The sequence below is a fragment of the Lichenostomus cassidix genome, chromosome 1, assembly GCF_008360975.1.
Source record: "Lichenostomus cassidix isolate B80296 chromosome 1, HeHo_3.0, whole genome shotgun sequence".
Classification (NCBI taxonomy): domain Eukaryota; kingdom Metazoa; phylum Chordata; class Aves; order Passeriformes; family Meliphagidae; genus Lichenostomus; species Lichenostomus cassidix.
In genome coordinates, this window is record NC_139479.1 from 17,311,327 (window position 1) to 17,331,954 (window position 20,628).

General features: G+C 40.6%; 1 protein-coding gene across 3 annotated transcripts in view; it reads left to right on the forward strand.

Moving 5' to 3' along the window:
• The first annotated feature begins 558 nt into the window (after window positions 1-558).
• GEMIN8 (gem nuclear organelle associated protein 8) overlaps window positions 559-20,628 on the forward strand; it is a 28,432-nt gene continuing 8,362 nt past the window's right edge. Inside the window, exons 1-4 of one of the 3 annotated variants that reach the window (XM_085051929.1) lie at window positions 559-678; window positions 1,500-1,549; window positions 5,119-5,158; window positions 8,001-8,466. In XM_085051929.1, the coding sequence (XP_084908055.1) occupies window positions 5,156-5,158; window positions 8,001-8,466 (469 nt within the window). In that variant the 5' untranslated portion in view covers window positions 559-678; window positions 1,500-1,549; window positions 5,119-5,155. Of the gene's footprint in view, window positions 727-796; window positions 929-1,499; window positions 1,550-5,118; window positions 5,159-8,000; window positions 8,467-20,628 lie in introns of those variants that run through there. The other 2 variants (XM_085051920.1, XM_085051938.1) reach the window with 2 other exon arrangements.

Consider the following 20,628-nt stretch of genomic DNA (forward strand, 5'->3'; position numbering starts at 1 on the left):
GGCACAGCAGGACCTCAGAACTTGCCAGAGGAGGGAAACGAAACTGGTGAAGGGTCTGGAGCACAAATCCTATGCAAGAGGCTGAGGGAGCTGGCGGTGTTTAGCCTGGAGAAAAGGAGGCCCAGGGGTGACCTTACTGCTCTCCACAACTCCCTGAAAGGAGGTTGCAGCGAGGTCACGTCTTGGTCTTTTCTCCTGGATAACAAGTGACAGGACAAGAGGACAGATAGGATAAGGGGACATAGTTTTAAAATGCGCCAGGGGAAGTTTACGTTGGACATTAGGAAGACTTTTCCACAGAAAGGGTGATCAAATATTGGAAACGGACTGTCCAGGGAAGTGGTGGAGGCACCGTCCCTGCAGGTGTGTAAGAAAAGACTGGACGTGGCACTCAGTGCCATGATTTAGCTGGTAGGGTGGAGTTCGATCATAGGTTGGACTTGATGACCTCGCAGGGTCCTTCCCAGCCTGACTGAGCTGTGATCCTGTCATTCTGCGAGCTCGCAGCGCCGGCTCCGTGAGGGGCGAGCGGCTCCACGGGGCGGCTGCGGGCAGCGGGGCCGCGGCGGAGCTCCGCACAGCACCACGAGATGGCGCCGCGGGGCCGCGGAGCGCGGGGCGGAAGCGGCGGGGGAAGGCGCGCTCGGCCCGCCGGAACGGAGCGAGGGAGCGCAGGAGGCTGCACTGTGCCGTTCCCCTCACCCGCCGGAGCCCCAGGCTGCCCGGGTGGGTGCGGGAACGGGGTGCCCCCGCAGGCTGCGGCACGGGCCTCCCGCCCGGGGAGAGGGCCGGGCTGGGGGCGGCGGCAGCCGGGGCGAACGGCGGCGGGAGCGGGAAAGCAAAGGGCTCGGGAGGGACATGCGGGAGCCCGGGCGCCTGGCGGGGCCGAGGGCGGTGGTTGCGGCACCAGGCGGTGGCTGTGGCACCGGTACGGGCGCGGGGCTTTGCCTTTTCTCCACGGTTTGCCGGCCCCGGGCCTGCGGCAGCGCTGAGGGAGCTCGGGCTGGAGCTCTGTGCTGCGGCCGAGGGCAGCCGGGCACAAGGCCTGTGCTGCTGCCAGCCCTCCAGTGTAATTGTGTGTCCTCTTTGCAGAGGCGAGAGCTGCTCCTTGCTTCTGCGAGCCCTTAAGTCACTGGCCGCAGTCTGAGCACGACATATGTGCCACCAGGAAATTACTTGTGCCTCCAAAAGCTGTACTGGAAAAGTTTCATCCTCTTCCTTGTTTATAACTAAACTGACCAGCTATACGTGAAACATAAGCTAACTGGGCTACTGATAATCGCACAGCTTTTAGCACTTCATTATTTCCCTCTGATTTTTGGCCGAAATAGCTTTTGAGTTTATGGCCTGGAGCTCAATGAATAAAGACCCTCTTCTGGGGAACCACAGTGAATTACACTGCCTCAGCTTCTGCTCAGGCCGAAAGAGCTGTAATACATATGCTAAAATTTGAGAACGTTATTTTGCCTTATGTTAATTTGTTTCCCTTATATTCACAGGAATTGCTTCCCTTCTTGTAAGGACATTGATGTGAACATCACAGTGATAGGTGGGTTTTCATAGCACTCCTGTTGGGATGAGAAGCAGCCGTAACTGTGTCCTAAGTGCTGGACAAGTCTTGTATTTACAGCCATTCACAAACCAGAATGCAATGTGTACTGTTGGGAATTTTTACCCCTTCTTTTGAAGAGAAATAACTTGTGCTGCCAACTGTCCCAGCAATCATGGGCTTGTGTTTCTGCGTGACTGTAACTAGGGCACTTCGGTATTAAAGTTAACGTCATAGCAATGTGCAGTGTTTAATCTGAAGCACAGAATGTCAGACCGCTTTTCAGGCATTTCCCTCTTCTGGTGTAATTCTGCACTAAGAGTAAGCACCAGAAATATAAAATGAAGTTGTGTTTATGGGAGGGTGCACACTATCTATGTTGTTATGTGGCATGCTTTTGTTGCTGAGCTCTTCTAATCTTTTTAGCTAGTACGTAGTAGGGTGAGTTCAAAGTATACAGCACAAAATTAAGTTTAATTCCATAAACTGTGAAATTTACTGCCAGAGGATTTATTGGAAACACCTGTTACTCATGGGGGTTTTGGCTTTAAATGCCAAAAACAGTTTGGAGAATAAAAAAAGTGTCTGAATTACCACTTGCTGAAATCACGAGAATTGTACCTGGAAAAGTAATTCCTGTATGAATACATTAGGGTCACATTTTACTGAGTATCTCTTACTAACTACTGCCAGAAGCTGGATACTGAGTTAGGACAACTCTGGCCTGACTGAAGACACTTCTCACAGCAGGGGCAAAAGCAGCAGTGGGCAGAGGGGCTGGTCAGCTCTCTGTTGTTAGGGACATTTCCAATTCAAACATACTTGGCTTTTTCAAGAAAGCTTTGCACAAATGTATTTTGTTGAAACCTGCTGAATTTATTGAATTTCCACCTTCTTTTAATAACGTGTGATGTTTTTGCCATAATATCATGCAACAGGTTAGTTAATCTTGCGTTGATGGATGTTGTGAATAGTGTGGAACCCTTGCTGATCCCGCACTGGCCTTGGGGCTGTCCCTGTTAGCTCCATGTGACAATCAACCCACCACGAGTCCCAGGATGGGATTTACCAAGTTGTAAACACCAGGTTGTGGTTGTGTCTCATGGTGTGACAGACATTGGCTCAATTTCTGTTGACTGCAAGGGAATTAAATCCTATCATTGCTTTGATCAGATCTATTTACTTTCACTAATGCTCACCTGCCTCAAGTTGGTAAGAGAACAGACATGTTTTGATGAAAGGGAGTACATACCTGGTTCATTATCAGTGAAGAAATATTTTAAACTGGACAAAGGAAGTAGAAAAAATTTTTTATAATTAATGATCAGTATAAGTAAACAAATCTCCCATTTAAAATTGTACATTTGCTGGTGGTGAGTTTCATATGATCAGTTGGTTCCATATTTTATTTTTAAAAGTATAAATTATAGAAGTAGAACTATTACATTTATTTTCTGCTGCTTGTCATGTTTCATATTTTATGTAGTTTGTTTTGGAAGAGTAATTCAACTCAACATAAAACAAACTCATTTTTTAATTTAGTGTCCTTGCTTGCAGCATTTTTATGCTCTGCTTTATATTTGTAGTCTAATGTTTCATAAATAATTTATGAAAATAATTAAAGTTTCTGTGTTTGGCAAAACAGGTTTTTCATATTTGGTAAACTAATATAGTTGGATGGGTTTGCCAGGGCTTTTCCCCTCCTTTCCCTTCAGAAAGCATATGTATTTACATGTTGTGTGTTAATAATAAAGTATCAGACTTTACCAGTTACTGCTTTAAAGAATCATTTGCGTTAGGCTCTATTCTGATTTCTGTCTATGCTGAAGCTATTTCAAGTAGTTTTTTGTCATGTAGGCATTAGAGTGAACGTGAAAATTAAACATGTTCACCTACTTTTCTGAAGTGGAAAATGAAAGAATCGGCTATACTATGGGTTTTTAAGTGTGAGGAAAAGACATCATGGCAACCTTGACAGTATCCAGATGTATATGGGAAAGATACATATCGGAAAGAGACAAAAAGTATGTGTATACATCATGAGAGGAGAAACAAAAGTTTTGAAGAAGGCTATGGCTGAAAATCAGATGTTTGAAATGCACATAGAGGGATGGCACAGCAATCTTTTATGTCTGTGTGGGTTTCGAGTGTTACAAGTCACTGCTGTGTTTTGCAGTGATCTAAGTGCTAGGTTTCTCCAAGCAAGCAGGAGAGAATCCAGTGATTCACATGCTTTGATTGCCTAATGCCTGAATCTGCAGCCTTTGCTGGCATGAGTTGTCCCATCAATTGCAATGGGACTGCTCCTGTATGTAGAGCTTCTTGTAGACAGATTGGTGTTACCAGGGGTTTATGGGTTTGAGCTTTGGAAAGGACAGTCATTTGCTTTTGTGGTTGCTTCATGATTTGCATTTTCTTAGACCGTTCCGTTCTCCCTTCATGCAGTAAGGCTTGTCTTAAGAGGCAAAAAGTTGCTCTTTAATCTAACGAGTATTGTTAAATATGAGGCAGAACACAACTGGTGTATGTATACCCTTATGCATTTTGAAAAAGCCTGGCTTTATCCTGGTATAAATCTACCACAGTGTTAAGTGCTGTCTTGGCTATATTCCAGTGTTCCTGGGAATAGCATGTGACCATATCTTAAGAGTAGCAATAGGTAGTTTAGTGTACTCTATTTCTGTTACTTTTCACTGGCACTCACCTAAAATAAAGTTCAGGTTGAGGGTGTGAATATCAGGAGAAATACATGAATGAAGCAGCTAGCCTATTAATGTAATAAAATAATTGTCTGATAAGAGGAGATTAAGAATATTTCTCAGTGATACATACTGGTAAACCAGACTGGAAATGCTGGTAATTTTAAATCCTGCCTGGTGGTTATAGAGCTCCTGTTCTCCCTTTCTACCCCCAGAGCTATTTTTTCTTTTTCTTTTTTTTTTTTTTCCCATCCAGTTGCCCCTCTTCCTTACACCTTTTCCTCACAATTAAAAAATGTGGTTGCAACTCGAATTGACCTGTGTTTTTTCATGGGAGGCATGATCAGATGCTGGAGGGGAAAAAAAAGAAGGGACTGTATGTGGTCAAAAGTGCACCACAGGTTAAACAGAAACTTTACCTCATGAGTGGAATCAGGAGGGGTTTAATCATTTTATGGCAGTTGCTTTTTTTATACAAGTCCCTGTGCAGACACAGCTGAAAAGTGAGAACAATGTTTCCTTTACATTTATGATTTTTGTTTGGCTTTTAATTTGGAAAATAAAGGCTGTGGAAGCATAAAGAAAGAGAAGAGCAATGGGAGAAGTGTTCAGTTCCAGCATTTTGGGCTGCACTTTGTAGAAGGCTCCCTTTTAACTTTCTTACTGCAGTGGAGAATTTTAATGAGTGGGATTTTTACTGCTGGTAATCAAAATGTATAAATAAGAGACCTCAACTCACCACAACAGAGAAGGGAAATTTAACAGTTGTAGGTCATAGTACTCAGATATAATGAAAAATATATTCAGTGCCTGTGACCACCTTAATACATACATTTTTAAGAATTTAAAAGCTACTCTTTTCTTTTCTAGTTCACATTGATCATCACCAGAACGAAGTCCACAAGAGATGGTAAGAGGTCTTTATGAGTTTCTGTGTGATAGCTTAGTCACATTTTATATATAAAATGCATATAAACACTTTTATTGAACTGTAAATGCAGACATGTAAAAATTAGATGTAAAAGCAGCTAAATTGCTTTGAAAATAGAATTCAGATTACAACAATGAGTGATTTGTCTACTTCTGGGAAGACTCCAGAGAAATAACAGGAGAATAACAGAGGACTCTGATCATTCGCCTTAGATTTATAACTTTTGTTTCCTTGAGGAAATCTCTTACTTCCATTTATTCCACAGCTGAAAAAGCACAGACACAGAATTAAGTGAGACTAAAAGTGTTCCTTTCCCTTTTCCACCCTGATGTAAAACATTTCTGTAATTTCTTTTTTAACAGATGTATTTTTAAAATTCAAATGTAAGAGTGGTTTTCAAGGGTCGCTTTCAACAAAAATAACCTCACAAAAAGTAGTTGGACAAGCACCAGCATCACAGTTCTGTCTGCATGAACTGGCTTTTTGTCTTCCTTTCCCCTAAATTAACAACTGGAGCTAGTCAGCCAGACAAATCAACCAACTGGATTCCAGTGCTTTCAGTAAAGTCATCAAGTTCCTTTTTAGAAACATTTTTGAAGAACTGGAGATAATTTTTGAGCTTTAAAAGAATATATTGTCTTCTTTGCAGATATATAGAATGTAGGAGATACCTGCTTTTTTCAAGCTGCATGGTCTTTCAAAACTGTATTTGAAAGTATTTTAATATTTAAGGGAAAAAATAGGCAAAATGTTTTAAAAGTAACTTGTTAATGTATCAGATTTGATAACAGGACATTCTCATCTGTCTGCTGAAGGATGAGGAGTCAGTGTGACATTCTTAAGCAGAGGGAAACAGTAAATAAAACATTGTTCATCCTAGCTGTTAGGTGGCTGGATGATTAAGGATGAAGAAATTCCATATGGAAGGCAGATGCTTTTCTTCTGCCCACACATCTCGGGAATAAATTCTCCAAAACGCGTGGTCTTGCAGCAGTGCAGTCTTGTAGCAGTGTTAGACCAAGAAGAAAATAACTGAAGTTTCATCTCCGTGAAGTCTTTCTTTTCAGGAAAGACAAGTTGTCTGCACTTTTAAATCACATAGCTGAGCTACACAGCCCTGCACAAATAGGTTGCAATTTTTGATCAGGAGTACCTTAGGGAATGCCAGAATGCAAGTTTGTTGTGGAGGATTTTCTTTACTTACTCTGGAGGTATTTTGTTTCTGAGAGCATTTAGCAATGACCTTAAAAAGATATAGTGTTGATCTCTTATGGAATAATGGGCTCAATTTTCTAGAAAGAAATGTAGCATGAGAGTTGGAATTATTATTCCAAACTCACTAGCATTTGTATTATTGTCTGAGAACCAGAAAGTGAAAACAAATGTACATAAACTAAACTAACATATCTGGATTCTGTTAAATGGAAAGTATTTTTTAGGTTTGATTTTTCTGTTTTGTTTTGGGATTTTTTTTCCCAGAGAATCATTCTTTTAAGGGTACGAAATGGTGCCAGTGCAGATCAAGAAAACAGACTTAAAGATTTTTGTCCTGTATGCCCTTCAAAAACAAAAAACAACCCCAAAAACTTTAATAATGGACTGTAAATGTCACATTCATCTCTGAGAACCTCAGCTAATTTTGCCATAGTTTTGAGTGTTTGCCAAAACATGGCAGAATTAAAATTTTCCAATTTAAAGTAAAGGCATTCTGTTTTAGTCCAGATAAAAGGTTTTCTATGGAAATTAAGCCATGAGGGAAAGGGAGAAAATACTTGCTGTTTGGTTTACTTGTTCTAGGCTCTAGTCTACTCTATGGCTTTATTTTAAGATCCTCTATTATCCTGCCTTTTGAGAGTAGGATGAGGGGGGAGGTGAAATGGCTTGTATGAAGAGAGCTTAAGGCTGGAGGGACTGTGAGGCTTTGTAGTTGCTGGTGAAATCTGAACAGCATGAAACTTTCTTCAGGAAAACTAAGATTAGCTGGAAGACAGGAGAAGGTGTGTTACAGTATGTTTCCTTCTATAGAACTGTTTTTCTCTGTACTTTATCAGTGGCACTTTGTTGCCTCTTTTCATGTTTTGGTTGGTGTTGAATACAAAAGTATTTAAAATATGAATACAACTGGCAGCTTGCATTTACTGGCAGCTTGCATTTGACTAAATACAGTCTTGTTTTTGATTGAGGCCATGGTGGATATATGAACTCGTCTGAATTGCTGTTTGACCTTTTCTGAGAAACTTTGGCAGGCAGATGGAGGAAATCTGTTAGTGGAGTAAATATGTTACTGGATAAAATGAATGTATTTGTTTTATAGAGGAATTTTAATCTCTTGTGGTTTCTGTGGATTTGGAAATCAGGTATAGGTTGTAATATCTACACCTTGGAGTGATTCAGTTCTTACAACTCATGCGTGTGTCTAAGGAATTGTGGAATACATCTGCACAGCATATTTCCTAAAAAGAAGTGATTCCCACTGTAGTATCGTGAACACCTGGAAAATACCTTCTGGACACTACAACTTCTCCATTTCCAGTTCTTTACTGGTAGTTGTGCTGATGCCAAAACAGTCTCTTGTAGGAGTAACAAGGCGTGGTGCTCATACATGTTGTTTTCCAAGTCCCCATGTTCTATCATAGGTAAAGGATGACTAAGGATTAAAAGGCAGAGTTGTGCTTGCATTGACAATGTTGGTTCTCTCAATTACTCTTTGTTTCTCTCTCTCTTTGTGTATCTCCTTTTATTGGGGGGTAGCATTGGTGCTGTGGTGTGTGTGGTTGATTTTTTTGTGTTCTTTCCCTCTCCCCATGTGTTTTGGCCACAGGAAGACACTGAGCCGTGGTACTCTCACCAAGTGTACGCCAAGTACTGGAGGCACTATGACTTAGCCATGCGCTGGATGCGGAGGCACCAGAGAGCCTACAGGAAAGCCATGGAGAGCTTTTATCGCCTGCCGTGGCATCCATGGCATCCTGCTGCAGCCTCTCCAAACAGCTACTACTCATATTGGGGTGGGAATGATCTCCCACATACCCCAAGCTATTCTTCCAGCTGTAGACCAGATGTCAGAGTTCCATCTCATGGGGGAGCTCATCAACACACGGGTGCCTACCAAGAGAGGGAGGATGCTGATGAGGACTCAGAAATGGAAGAGGATGCTGAAAGGGACTCTGAAATGGAGGAAGACTCTGAGTCTGAAGGGGAGATAGAATATGACTTGAGTAACATGGAGATCACAGAGGAGCTTCGCCAGTTTTTTGCAGAGACAGAGAGGCACCGAGAAGAACTGCGTAAGTCCATGTTTATGCTGTGTTTTGTGGTATCTGGAGGCCATAACATTGAGTGCTGGATGGCTTCAACATTTACAGATTTTGTAAGAATTCACAGAAATAGGCACTACAAGTGAGCAAGCCAACCAGAATGAAATAGGCAGAACTGATGGGTGCACTTAAGTACCATTCATTAGAAATAAGTTTCAGAAAATGTTTGAAAGTTTTTGGTGAGAACGCGAGAGAAAATTATGACTGTAAATAGGAGAATAACTCTTTTGTCCAGAAGACAATATTAATCTTCAGTGCTGAGGAAAAAACCTCCAGAATTTTAATGGTTAAATCTAGTTAATGTGCTATGTGTCTGAGGGGGGGACCCACAGGAAATGCTTAACTACATCACGGAACCCCAGAGTAAGCCTCAATGTGCTTTATAATGTGGAGCAGCCATTTTGTTATTCTTTGACAAACCTGACAGTAAAATTTCATTACCCTTTTCTTCTCCCCCTGCACCCTCTTCATTCTGTATTGTACCACAAGTTTCTCTTTGTTTTGCATCTTGATCTGGACCCAAGTCCTTTGGTAGGAAATGTAAACCAAAGTCTTAAGGTTTTTCTCAGGTGTTGATCCTCAGAGGTGTTGGTCATCTTTGTTTCTGTGAAATTCTTAAAAGAAGTAAAGGATTATTCTGTACTTTTTTGATACTTTACTTATATACAGATATTGCTGATAAATTTATCTGTTTTAAGAAAGCAGCATGATGAAAATAACTTTCTTCACATTACTCCAGTAGGAAATACCCAGAATGAATGTTTAATAGAGCTTTCTCTGCTTCTCTGAAAGAGAAAATACTCTAAAAATGTATAATAAAGGCAGTGATTGTGAGGGAAAGAAAAAGTGTTTTAAGCTCTTTGATCAGGAGGTATCAGAGGGTGAGCTGAAACAACTCAGCTTAACTTCACACTTCTCATCGGTGTGATGCGCAGTTGATCTAGTTAGCAGAGGAAAGTGAGTTAAGGAGCTCTGTGGTAGTGCCTGACATGAATCGCTTTCTCATCATGCTTTTGCAGAATCAGCTTGGTGTTCTCTGTTGAAATGTTCTTTTGATGAGGTACATGATGCTTTAAGACACTGGGCTGCTTCTGGGAATGCAGAACATTTTCTTTGGGTCTATTTTGACTGCTATGATTAGTGCTGTTTAAAGGTATGTGAGTGATTAAAGGTGGTATCCTGGAAATTGGAAAATCAGGGCTTAGAGATGTTCTCTGTTGCAAATATCCTGTATGACCTTGGTATAGCTATTTAGTCTCTTCCTGACCCCTCGCTGGCTGCTCTTGCTAAAAATATGATTTGATTCTTTATGATGAGCAGGTGAATTGGGAAGAGGTTTGTGGCTCAGAATACAGATTTCACTTCTTTTGCTTCCACCACGGCAGTACTCGGAGGCTTTTGGAATGATTAGTTCACTGCTGTGTGCTGTGTAGTAACCTAGTTCTGGATAAAGGTAACTCCATGCACTTCAGTGGCACTCTTGCAGATCTTCATGCAAATTCAAGCAGGCTCTGGTCTTTCACCACTGCATGCCTCAGTTTCTTTAGTAGCTTCCCTGATAAAGTGAGGATAGTACTAAGTAATAGTAATTCCTAAAAGCACGAAAAAGTAAACAAGCACTTTAGTTAAATGAAATTTAAAAGTGATACAGAATTCTAGGGTGAATCGCGCTTTCTAAATGCTAATTCTGTAAGTAAAAGTACAGTATGACCTTGTTTGGAAATTTTTTTCTTGCATGGTGAGGGAAAAGGAAAATAGAATGCATTTTTTTATTCTGTTGAAGTTTTTCAAAAGAAGAAACATAAGCAGCAGGAGAGGGGAAAATCATTGTTTCCCTGATGGTGTGGAATCTAGCTGGTATGGAGACCATGTTGAAGGCAGTACTACTCTAAGAGGTAGTTTTATTAATTTTCCTGATTTCTGTTTATGAACAAAATTAAATGTAGAGGTTCTTTAAGCTGTGATCCAAAATGATGCTATATCATGTAATACTTTTCGTACTGTGTTTAAGAACAGTTATCATTCTATGATGCTTGAGAAGATTGAGATAATGCTTCCACAAAAGAAACCCACAGTTACTTAAGTATTTGCTCTTTAATGCTTTTTCCATTTAATCCCAAACTGCATGTCCTGAGCATGCCTACCTTAGGAGCAGATTTAGAGAGAAACTTGGGCAGTTTAAACCTCAGTAGTGCCTGAAATTTAGGCCCTCCATGTCTGAAAGAGACATTTGTAAGGATGAGGCAAGAGTTTTACATAGCCTTTAAAGAGAGTGAGGTTGTTTGGGTGTGCCACAGTAGAATACCAATAGAGACCTTGATGATCAGTTAAAGTAAAAGCCAGTCGTTAGGGAACATTAAGGGAAGGACTGTGTCTCATGTTTTCTTCCTCTGGCATCAGTAAAGGACTCCAGGTGGAATTCACAGCCTCTGACCTCTGGACCTTGATATACACCTGGGAGAAGACACGCAGCCTGCTCTTCTTTTAGAAGCAGAGTTTGCAAGAGTTTGATACACGTTTATGGGCAACTTAATGAAGTGTGAGTCACAAGGGCACAGAACAGCAATGGGGCAAATTTGGCACATAAGGAAGGGGATACTAATCTTTGTGAGTAATGACCTCCATTAGTGTGGTGCTTTTCTAGCCATCCAAAAGTAGGTAATACTACACAGCATTAATGCAGCTATTTTGGACACATGTAGTGAGTCTTGATTTTTCAAGTGAGATACAGTTGGTTCCCACACTTGGCCCATAAATGTCTCATCAGCATGTAGAAGGATAATCAAATGGATTACAAGGAATCCTAGCTGATGTCAGACTCTTCACTTAAAATGCCTTAGTTAGAGCTTGCTGGAGGTAAATGATCACAGACATCAGAGGATAAAATCTTGCAAACTTTAACTGTGAAAGACTTAAATAGACCTGAGATGTAGGTAGGAATGAGATTACTCAATCTTGGAGGTCTTTTCCTGCCTTAATGACTCTAGGATTCTGTGGTTCTATGAAAGGCATTTGATAGTCACATACAAACCTTAATGCTAATTGCAAGGAGAGAAGCTTCAAAGAAAAACATTGTGTCAGACTATCCAAAGAAGAAAACTTAAGATGTATTTCATTTTTTGGTAACTGCCACAGACTTGAAGAACAAGCAGATTCCTAACTTCTGGAGGATTTTTTGTTTTGTTTTGTTTTTACAGTGGGCAGTGATTGGCTGACTTGCACAGTAAGGGCTTTGAAACTGGCAAACTTGCTGCATGATTTAACACTTCTGCAGTGATTCACAACCAACCTCTTTTAAAACAATCTCTTTTCTTTTTTCTTTAAAGTCACATCAATTTCTTACTAGTTTTTATATTCTTATCATGTGTTGTAGTCAATTATGTGTTCCTGGAATGCCCAGAAGTAATTATGAGCAAAATTTTGCTGAGGCTGTATGAACTCAGACATACTAATGCACTACAAACTTATCTCATATTTTAGATAGATGGTGCATTTGGTTAAAATCCCTTACAGACAGTTTTAATTCCTCTTCATTTGTTTTTTCATATGTAATCATAATTATATAGTGATTCTCTTTTTTAGAGGGTTTTCTTGTCAGGCTAGTCTGTCATTCTACTTCTTCATATAGCTAGTGATCCAAATATACTATGCATCTTGGGAATGTTTATGGTTTCGTTTAGGTCTTCCCTCTGGCTGTTGAAAAGCATGGAGTTGTTTTCCTGGGTTACCATACCTGTCAGGCCTAGGTATAGTGGCAAATTCTCCAGGCATCCTAGATGTAAGGGACAGAATGCAGTAAGTTGCCCTTTTACATTTGCAAGAATTAAAACGACAAAAACCAAGAAAGGAAGATTCACAAGCCTAACAGTTCTGTAAATTGTCTAATTGCACACTTTTTAATTTAGCCTTTGAAACATGTAGTTTGTCTTTACACAGTTTTTCTTTGTTCTCTGTTGCATATAAGGGAAAATCACTGCTATAGTTGAATGAGTACAGCATTGCAAGTACATTGAGAACCATTCTGTAGTAGTTAGCAGGACATGAGACAGTATCCTTTATTTAAAAACAAAGAAAAGCAAGGGAAAGTAACATCATGTCAGTTCAGTACTGAAGGATAATAGTCTGTCATTTGTTAGTGCTCTGACTAGTTTTTTCCATTAAAGCCTCGGTTTGTATTGCCCACACATACCCTCCAGCTTTTCCCAAAAATAATGTCTGAAAATCTTCATGCTAGATGGAAAATATTTTTTCAGAAATGAAAGGAAATGGTGAATGAAGGTGCTTGTTTCAAAACTGCAGTCTGTAGGCTTTTTCCCTCAGGTTTCTTTTTCTCTGAAAGATGATAGTTGCCGCTGCCTCTTCTGTGAAGAGGAAGTAATGGAATTTTCCATGTTTTGTAACTTGTTTGAATCATACCAGGTCCATGAAGCTTTTGGTTTTGTTTAAGGCCTGCATGCCTCTTGGAAAATAGGCCCCTTCAGGGTTTTGGCCACCATGTTTTCCTTCTTCCTTCAGTTTTGGTAAATGCTTTTCCCTGTTTTTTATCTGCCTTTTTCTTCACAAGACTGTAGCTCAAATTCTTGAACTGCAAGCTCCCAGTCCCTACCTACATTTTCGTTTCTTCTACCCTGTTAGAAACAGTAGCCTTTTTTAGGCATCACTACCCTAAACTGTCCAAGCAGTATGGATGGTGAACTTAGAAACATCTGCTCTACTTCCCTGGCTTTAACAGCCTTGGTTGATAAACTTTTTGACAAACCAAAAAGCCTTGTTTGGCACGAACTTTAGCCACAGTCTTTGGAAGCTGAGTTGCAGAAGCTGTGAAATAAGAGCACTCTCTGCAATATGTGTGGGTGCTCGAGAGATGCTTTTGAAACATGTTTTTTTGTGAACTGAAGAAGAAATGTGAAAGTCACTCCTTTTGTACCACAACTCTGATGCTGATGATTGAACCTTTTGTTGTGTAACAGCAGAATCTTCTCAAGTGCACACATTGTGTCCAGCATAGAGGCCATGTTATTCAGTACTGGAAGACAACAGCTGAGAAAATTTTTCCTTACTGGGGAAACAAGGAAAAGTGCCACAATTTTCACTGCTTTAATACTGAAAAAAAAATCTCTACTTGCTAAATTAGAGAGTCTGTCTGGAGAGCAACAGTTGGCAGTTTTATGTTTCATGACAGGCAAGGTTATCTTTATACAAAAAGTATCAATTTGGAAACACAGCCATTCGTAAAATATGTGATAGTCAAGAAAATGTCCTTGGATCCTGTGCTAGAGACAGAATTTGAGCTTAGGAGAATGTATAGCTTTGCTGTGTGAACCTGTATCTTACTGCTGCAGGAAGTAATGGAAGAGGGGCATTAGAAAGCTTGGGGTGCTGCTGAGGAAACTGCACTTGCAGTGTTGCTGCATCCTGGACTGATGCAGTCAGAAATGGTTATCCTCTGCTGTGTGCTCCAAAGAGTTGTGTGGGAGTTAATACATATACCTGGAAATTATATGTAAAGTCTTTCTTATTTGTCCATGCCTCAGGCTGAGCCTGTTTGACAGTGTTGGCAACCCCTGAAGGTACCCAAGAACAAGGCCAGGCTTCTTGTTTTGCTGCTAAGGGATGCCTCAGGTTTCAGCTCCTAGGTGGTATCTGGGAATTCTGTGGACCAGGCTCCCATGCATGCAGCCTGGACAGCTGGGTGGAGCTGGGACCTGCAATGCCAGTTCCCTGTCTGCCAGTGGCTGTACTGGTCTCAGTTCTTCCTAAGCATGCTGTGGAGTACTGGCATGTGAGTGCCAGCAGGTTTATAGCTGGGAGTGTGGGAAAAGAAGCTCATGTGGTTCAGTGTGACTGTAGTGTAGATGTTGCTTTAAGAGGAATGCCAAGATGTTGAACACTTGCTCTTACATTTGATGGAAATTAAGAAGGCTGTCTTAATATGAAAATACGTATTAAACTTCAGAAACCTGTGTTTGAAGTTGTCACCCTTTATTTGTCTGCCTAATGTGTTCCTGTTATTGTAGTGAGACAGTACCTACACTAGGGGGCTTGTTGAGAGGTTCGATTTATTCATCTTTGTAAGGGATTTTGAGTACCTCGGCAGGAAGTAAGCAAAAGCCTCAAGTAGTAGAATAATAAACAATATGATCTGAGATAACGGTGCTTTACAGAACTTTTGCTTAACAGTTATCTCAGATGTGATCCCTGTGATCAAAATGCATCTTGTTGACAACATCTTTCTGAACAAGTACAGAATTTGAGCTACTCATTCTCCCAGAAAGCTATTATCCCTAGGATATTCATGAGTCAGTAAGAAAAGTCTGGTAATCTTGTATCGTTGCTACCTTTGTACATCAGTGTTCTGGTAAAATTCCTTCTGACTGAACTTGTCTTGAGGATACAAGAATAAAAATAGGAGAGACAGGTCATTGCTTCTCTCAGCTGTCTTGGTCTCTCACAATCTGAGATGCATTTGATAACTGTTTCTTGGTAAATGCTGGTTGCAGAAGGATCCCGTGGAAACAGGTCAGTAACTTGCTCTGATGGATCAGCCATTGAAACTTTCTCTTTGCAAAGAAAATATATGTGGTAATTTAATTTTAGATCACACAAGCAGAGTGTCAGTGCCTGTTCTGTGTCCGTGAGGTTTCCAAGGATTGAAGGTATTGCTGTGACATACCTGGGCTCTGCAGAGTTTTGGCAAAGAACCAAGAGGTGGGCCCCAGGACTGAGACCACATGTGGAACAAGGAATTCTTCCCCAGTCTTGTTGTAGGAGCAAAAATTGCTTTCAGAAGATTGCTTCATATGGGAACAGTTTGGTGTGAGAAAATGCAGACACTACTTACAACTGGTGCTGATAATTTTTTGAAGGCAGGTTTGCCTGATTCCTTACTCCATTAGCATCTGCAGCTGCTCTGAGTGGCTCCTCTAGTCTTCTCTTCATTCTTTGTCCCTGCAGGGAAGCCTGTGAAAGCAGCTGCAGCTGCTGAGGAAAAGAGCAGGTGAGACCATGTTGACAGACACAGCTCTAGGGAAAAGCAGCATAAAAGCATCTCTGTGCTAATCACTTGGCTTGGGCAGTCTGTCTTCACAGTTTCTGCACTTTTCTCTTTTCCCTAAAATTCCTCAATTAATGATCTTACGTAGGAGAGAGCTGTGTCTCAGTTCTCTGCTGATAAATCTGAATTCATCTGCCTTTAGTGTGATACTTTCAGCCTTGTAAGTGGACAGTGACATTGTAGGCTACGAAGTTTTTTCTAACACAACCTATTTTGGTATCTCCTGGGGGAACTTTTGTTGTAGAAAGAATGTTTAAAGCTTCAGGGTGTTCAGCACTGGAATAATTGTGAAAAGCAAATGCCAGAGACCAAGGTAGAAACAGATGTAATGATGATGTCTGCTTTCTCCACTCATGATCTACAAAATCTGCTCAGAAGCTGCAACAGAGCATGACAGCAAAATACCTCGAGTGTTACACATTTAGGTCTCTGTTATAGAGCAAATCCCCTGTACAGACATATTTTCTTGGAGACACATAATTTAGCGCTGCTAATTTTAATAGGGTGTTGTTAATGCCAAGATTTCAGAGGCACCATTTGCTTTTCTACATTTCTCACTGTGCCTCAGTTTTATCAGAAGCATCCAGATGGAATTCACATCCTTTGTCATTAGGGAAATGTGGGTGCTGGTGGGGCAGAAACTGACAGTTCAGAGACTTCCAGCTGCCTGGTTCGTTTCAAAACTCATTTCCTTGATGCTAAAAATCAAACGAGAGAGACAGGCAGAGGTTGTTAGGCCACCCATCTCAGACTTGGGTGGCCTGTACAGATTTCCATCACAGCCTTGGGTGTGCCACTTGGGCCTAGATCCGCAAAAGCTTTCAACGTAGGTGGAATTCAGAAACAAATATCCCAAATAATCTTTGTCTTCCACATATGCTTTCCAGGAAGGAAAAAGCTCATCATTTATACCCAAAGGATGATGCATCTTAAATCCTAAGGTACAAGGGAACATTGTCCCTCTTGTCTTTTCTGGTGACTCAGCTGAGCACCTGTGCCACCTTGTGATGTCATCTGCTGTGAAGCTCATTCCAAGGAATCTAGAATACCTCCTGCTCTAGGAATTTGTGTCCATTTTCTTTTTATTTAAACTCTTAATACAGTGTTGATAGCACTTCCCTGTCACCCAGAAAAATAGAGAAGGTTGATATAGCAACATACTGAGAAACACTTGTGCTGCAGCCATATGAAGTACTCGGTACAGACCAATCCAGCTGTTCATCAGTGTTACAATTGTTACAGTTGTTGCTGGCCTCCAAAGTACCCAGAGATGTTTATGTGGCTATCAGAAATTTTCCCAGTATTTTCAAGGACACATCTAAAGTTGTCAGAACACTGCCTTGGTAACACTGAATTCATGGAGGTAATGTAAAAAATGAAGGGTAAATCTTAAGTGGATATTTTTACTGAAATAAATAACTAATAATGGGTGTTACACTACTGAGTGTTATTGTTCACATTTAGCTGAATAAGAATCTCCTGGGCTTAATTTCTTTTGTAGTTGCTGAAGTGATTGTTGCTCTGAAAGTCAGCTCTGTATTCACAAAATTTGTAGAAACTTTGCCAAGGAATGTAGGTCTCCAAAGAGCATGTTGGGCCTCAACTTTGCTGTGATTATTCAAATGCTAAAACCAGTGCTGTTGTTCTCACTTTGCACAAGTCTTGCAGGATACCTTGATTTCTAGGTAGATTTCTAGATCCTAGAAGGTCTGCAATTTCTGATGTGGTTGCTGAACAAAGTGTTGGAAGACTCACTTTAAAATTCATCAGTTGTCATTGCCTTGGGATTTTTGGCCATCGGTAAATGTAGAAGAGTCCAGACTGAGAAGATTGCATCATGTGCAACATGCTGATGGAGGAGGTGTTGAGGTGGTAGATCGCAGAGCAGCTGGCTGGCTTTGGAGGAGTGCAGGAAGAAGCATCTGCATTTTTCTGATCTCTCAATTTCTCACTAGGTGATGCTGCTGAAGTGTAGGAATTTGTATTCCCTGCTTTTGCATCCTTCCCTTGGCATTAGCTACAGACCTCTGTCATGAGCAGGCTGTCAGACTAGATAGGCTTTTAGTCTGGTGGCTCTCCTCGTGTAAAGTCTTCTCTTCATCAAGTCACTGAAATGCTTTATCAATGTGGGAAATACTCTGTTGAAGTGACAAAGAGGAGACAGGGAGCTCCCAAGTGCTAAGAAGTACAGCTTAACTTTCTGATGGGTGGGATGTCAGCTTTCTCTTTTAAAGGAGACAGTGCTCAGACTTGTGTTCCAGCACCAAACCCTGGAATTACTTCTGAAGTCAAACATTCCCATTTTGTGGAAGGTACAGCAGATGCACATCTGCAGGTTTCTTCTAGCATATTTTCCCAGTGTTTTTTGTTGTGTTTCTAATACTGGGCATAGCAATTACCCTCATGTGTTTAAGTATATTTCATTTAATGTACTTGAGTGCTGAAGTGAGCAATGAGAAATTCAGATCAGAGATAAACTTATATTTCCAAAGCTACCCCTCACCCCTTCCTCTCACACGTTGTGATATGTTTCCCCAATTCCTTTAGTTTGACCCTTTTTCCAGATGTCCCTTTCCAAATGCTTGGTCAGGCAGCACACGTAGTTTACTAGCAGCATGGAGAAAATGCATATTGTTGAAATTAATTTTCTCTGGATTTGACCTTCTTATTTAATTCTGCATGTCTGTGGTAATACTGAATTATGTACCTGCCAGTTAACTGAAAGGTCAGTTCATAGCCTAAGTATACTTCCAGAAAATCAGCAACATAGCTGCAGGTTGTGCTCCAGAAAACTTTTTCAAGTGTTTTTTATAAAGTAGCTTTCTCATATCAGACAATAAACCAAATTTGAATTCAGCATTGTAACATGTCTGGAATCAAGAAAGAAATTTCGATGTGAAGTTCAGATGTGTGAGTTTGATCTAGAACACTGACACAGATTACTTCCTTTCTTTTTTCCTGAAGGCACCAAACTCAGTATTATTTAGCTGGCTAGCAGCTCAGTGCATCATGAAACATGTTCTTCCAAGTGCATGTGTTTAATTTCTATTCAGGGCACACATAAAAAATTATTATGAAACTCATGTTTCTTCAGTGTTCTGGTTTGTTTTTAAAGTAACACTTTTAAACTTTAACATTTCCTTGTTCAGTCTCCTCAGACTGAGCCATAAATGTATGTGAAGACATAGTTATATATAGATTTAAGTAATCCTTCTGTTTACTCTAGCAGGGTTGTCTTTGTCTGGTGTCAGCATTGTTGCCATCAGTGACAGATTGGAGTTGTTTTGGGGGATGGGAGTGCAGAGTCAGCTGGTCTGTATTTAATCTTATTGAAGTAGACTTGATCCTTACTAGAGGCAGCTGCCAGTGCCTGATCCTGTACTAATTTCTAAGCAGCGGTCGGTCAGCAACTTCCTATCAGTTTAATTCTGTCAGATGGCACCAGCATACAGACACCTTGGTGCCTCTGGTGTGATACAGACCCCTGATTGCTCTGGGCTCACCTCTGTGTTTTCTATCCCTCATCAACAAATCTCTGATTATGAATTATATTTAGAGCAATCAAATTTCTAGAGCAGGCTTTCACTTGGAATACCACTGACTAGCTGATTGTTTCATGTTCATGGGGTTTAATTGTTTCAGTGCATTTTCTGGTTGGGATAAAAATACTCCTTTTTAGGGGTTTCATTGTGGAAGGTAATAGAATGAAAGAAAAGGAAGGTGGTTTGATGTTTAGCTGGGCAGTAACCAATGTAGCCTAGTGCTAATGTAAACATGGACATGAAGGATTATATTGTTTCTGTGTAGGATCCCTGGCAGTTTGTTTTGGAGACCACACAACAATCCTTCTTGGTTTTTAATCCTATTTCTGAAACAGAAATCAGCTTCTGTATTCTCCAGTTAGCTGTATAACTTTCTGCCAGTTACTTAACCCAAATAACAAAATAATATGAGATAATTAATTCTTTAAACTATTAGATTCATTTTACAGATTAATTACAGTGACGAATGTGCTTAATTAACTTGAGAGTGACACATACCACTAAGTAGCAAAGCTGAAAGTGGAACACCTTGGTTCTCATCTTGCTTCCTTCCTTTCTATTAGTTTTGATTTCAAAGGTATTTTTTTCTCCACGTGCTGTCTTGGTAAGTAGTTTTGCTCTGTTTCTATAGAGCTGTCCTCTTCAAAATGTGTAGAAAAACTGGATTACGGTGAAAGAGAAGGTATTGGTGTACTTCAGATTTGCAAGATCAGTTTGCTGTCTATTTAGATAGCCTGTTGCTGCTGAGTCTGTGTGAGGGAGTGCACTCTCTTCCCTGAGATTACTTCCTGCTCTTACCAATAAGTTTCAGTTGGGCTGTGCTTCAGTGAACATGTCTGGGTGCCAAAGCCAGGCTAAGCAATTCTTCTTCCTAGACATTTGCTCCTGCTCTGGTGTTTCCAGGGCACGGAACTGTACTAGAACTAAATACAATGTATTGGGCTTTTGTTTGTTTCTTTGTTTAAGGGGTTGTTTGTGTTTTGTAGGATTCTTTGTGTTGCCCCTTAGACAATTGTAGCATCATCCATGAGGGGCCTGGGAGCTAGAGCATGCAGCTAGGGGAGGAGAGCAGAAATTGCATAAGCTGGTTTTGTAGCTGAGGAAACTAAAATGTCCATGGAACCATGGTTTCAGACTGCCACAAGCTTGCCAAAGAATCACATCTGCTCTTACTTCAAAGCCTGTAAGAGAACATTTTCTTTTTTCTTGAGAATATTGCATTGCTTGTAGATATATGTGGTGAAATAGTCCATTTCTTTTAACTCATTCTGTCTTCAACTAGCAGATGGAAACTTTGTCAGTGTAGATACTTGGGGCTTTAATATGCTCAGCATTTTTGGTAGTTCTCTTTCATGGTCGTTGTGACTGGTGACTGAAAGCTTAACATTGCAGGCAATTACTCCCACCAAAAGTAATTTTTAATCCAAATTACTGTTTTCCAGTCAGCTGTAGCATTTGATTTTTCTGTCTAGATGAGACTGCTGGCATACTAAGATAGGGCCTAGCTGTCTTTGGAGATCAGACTTCTCTTAAAAA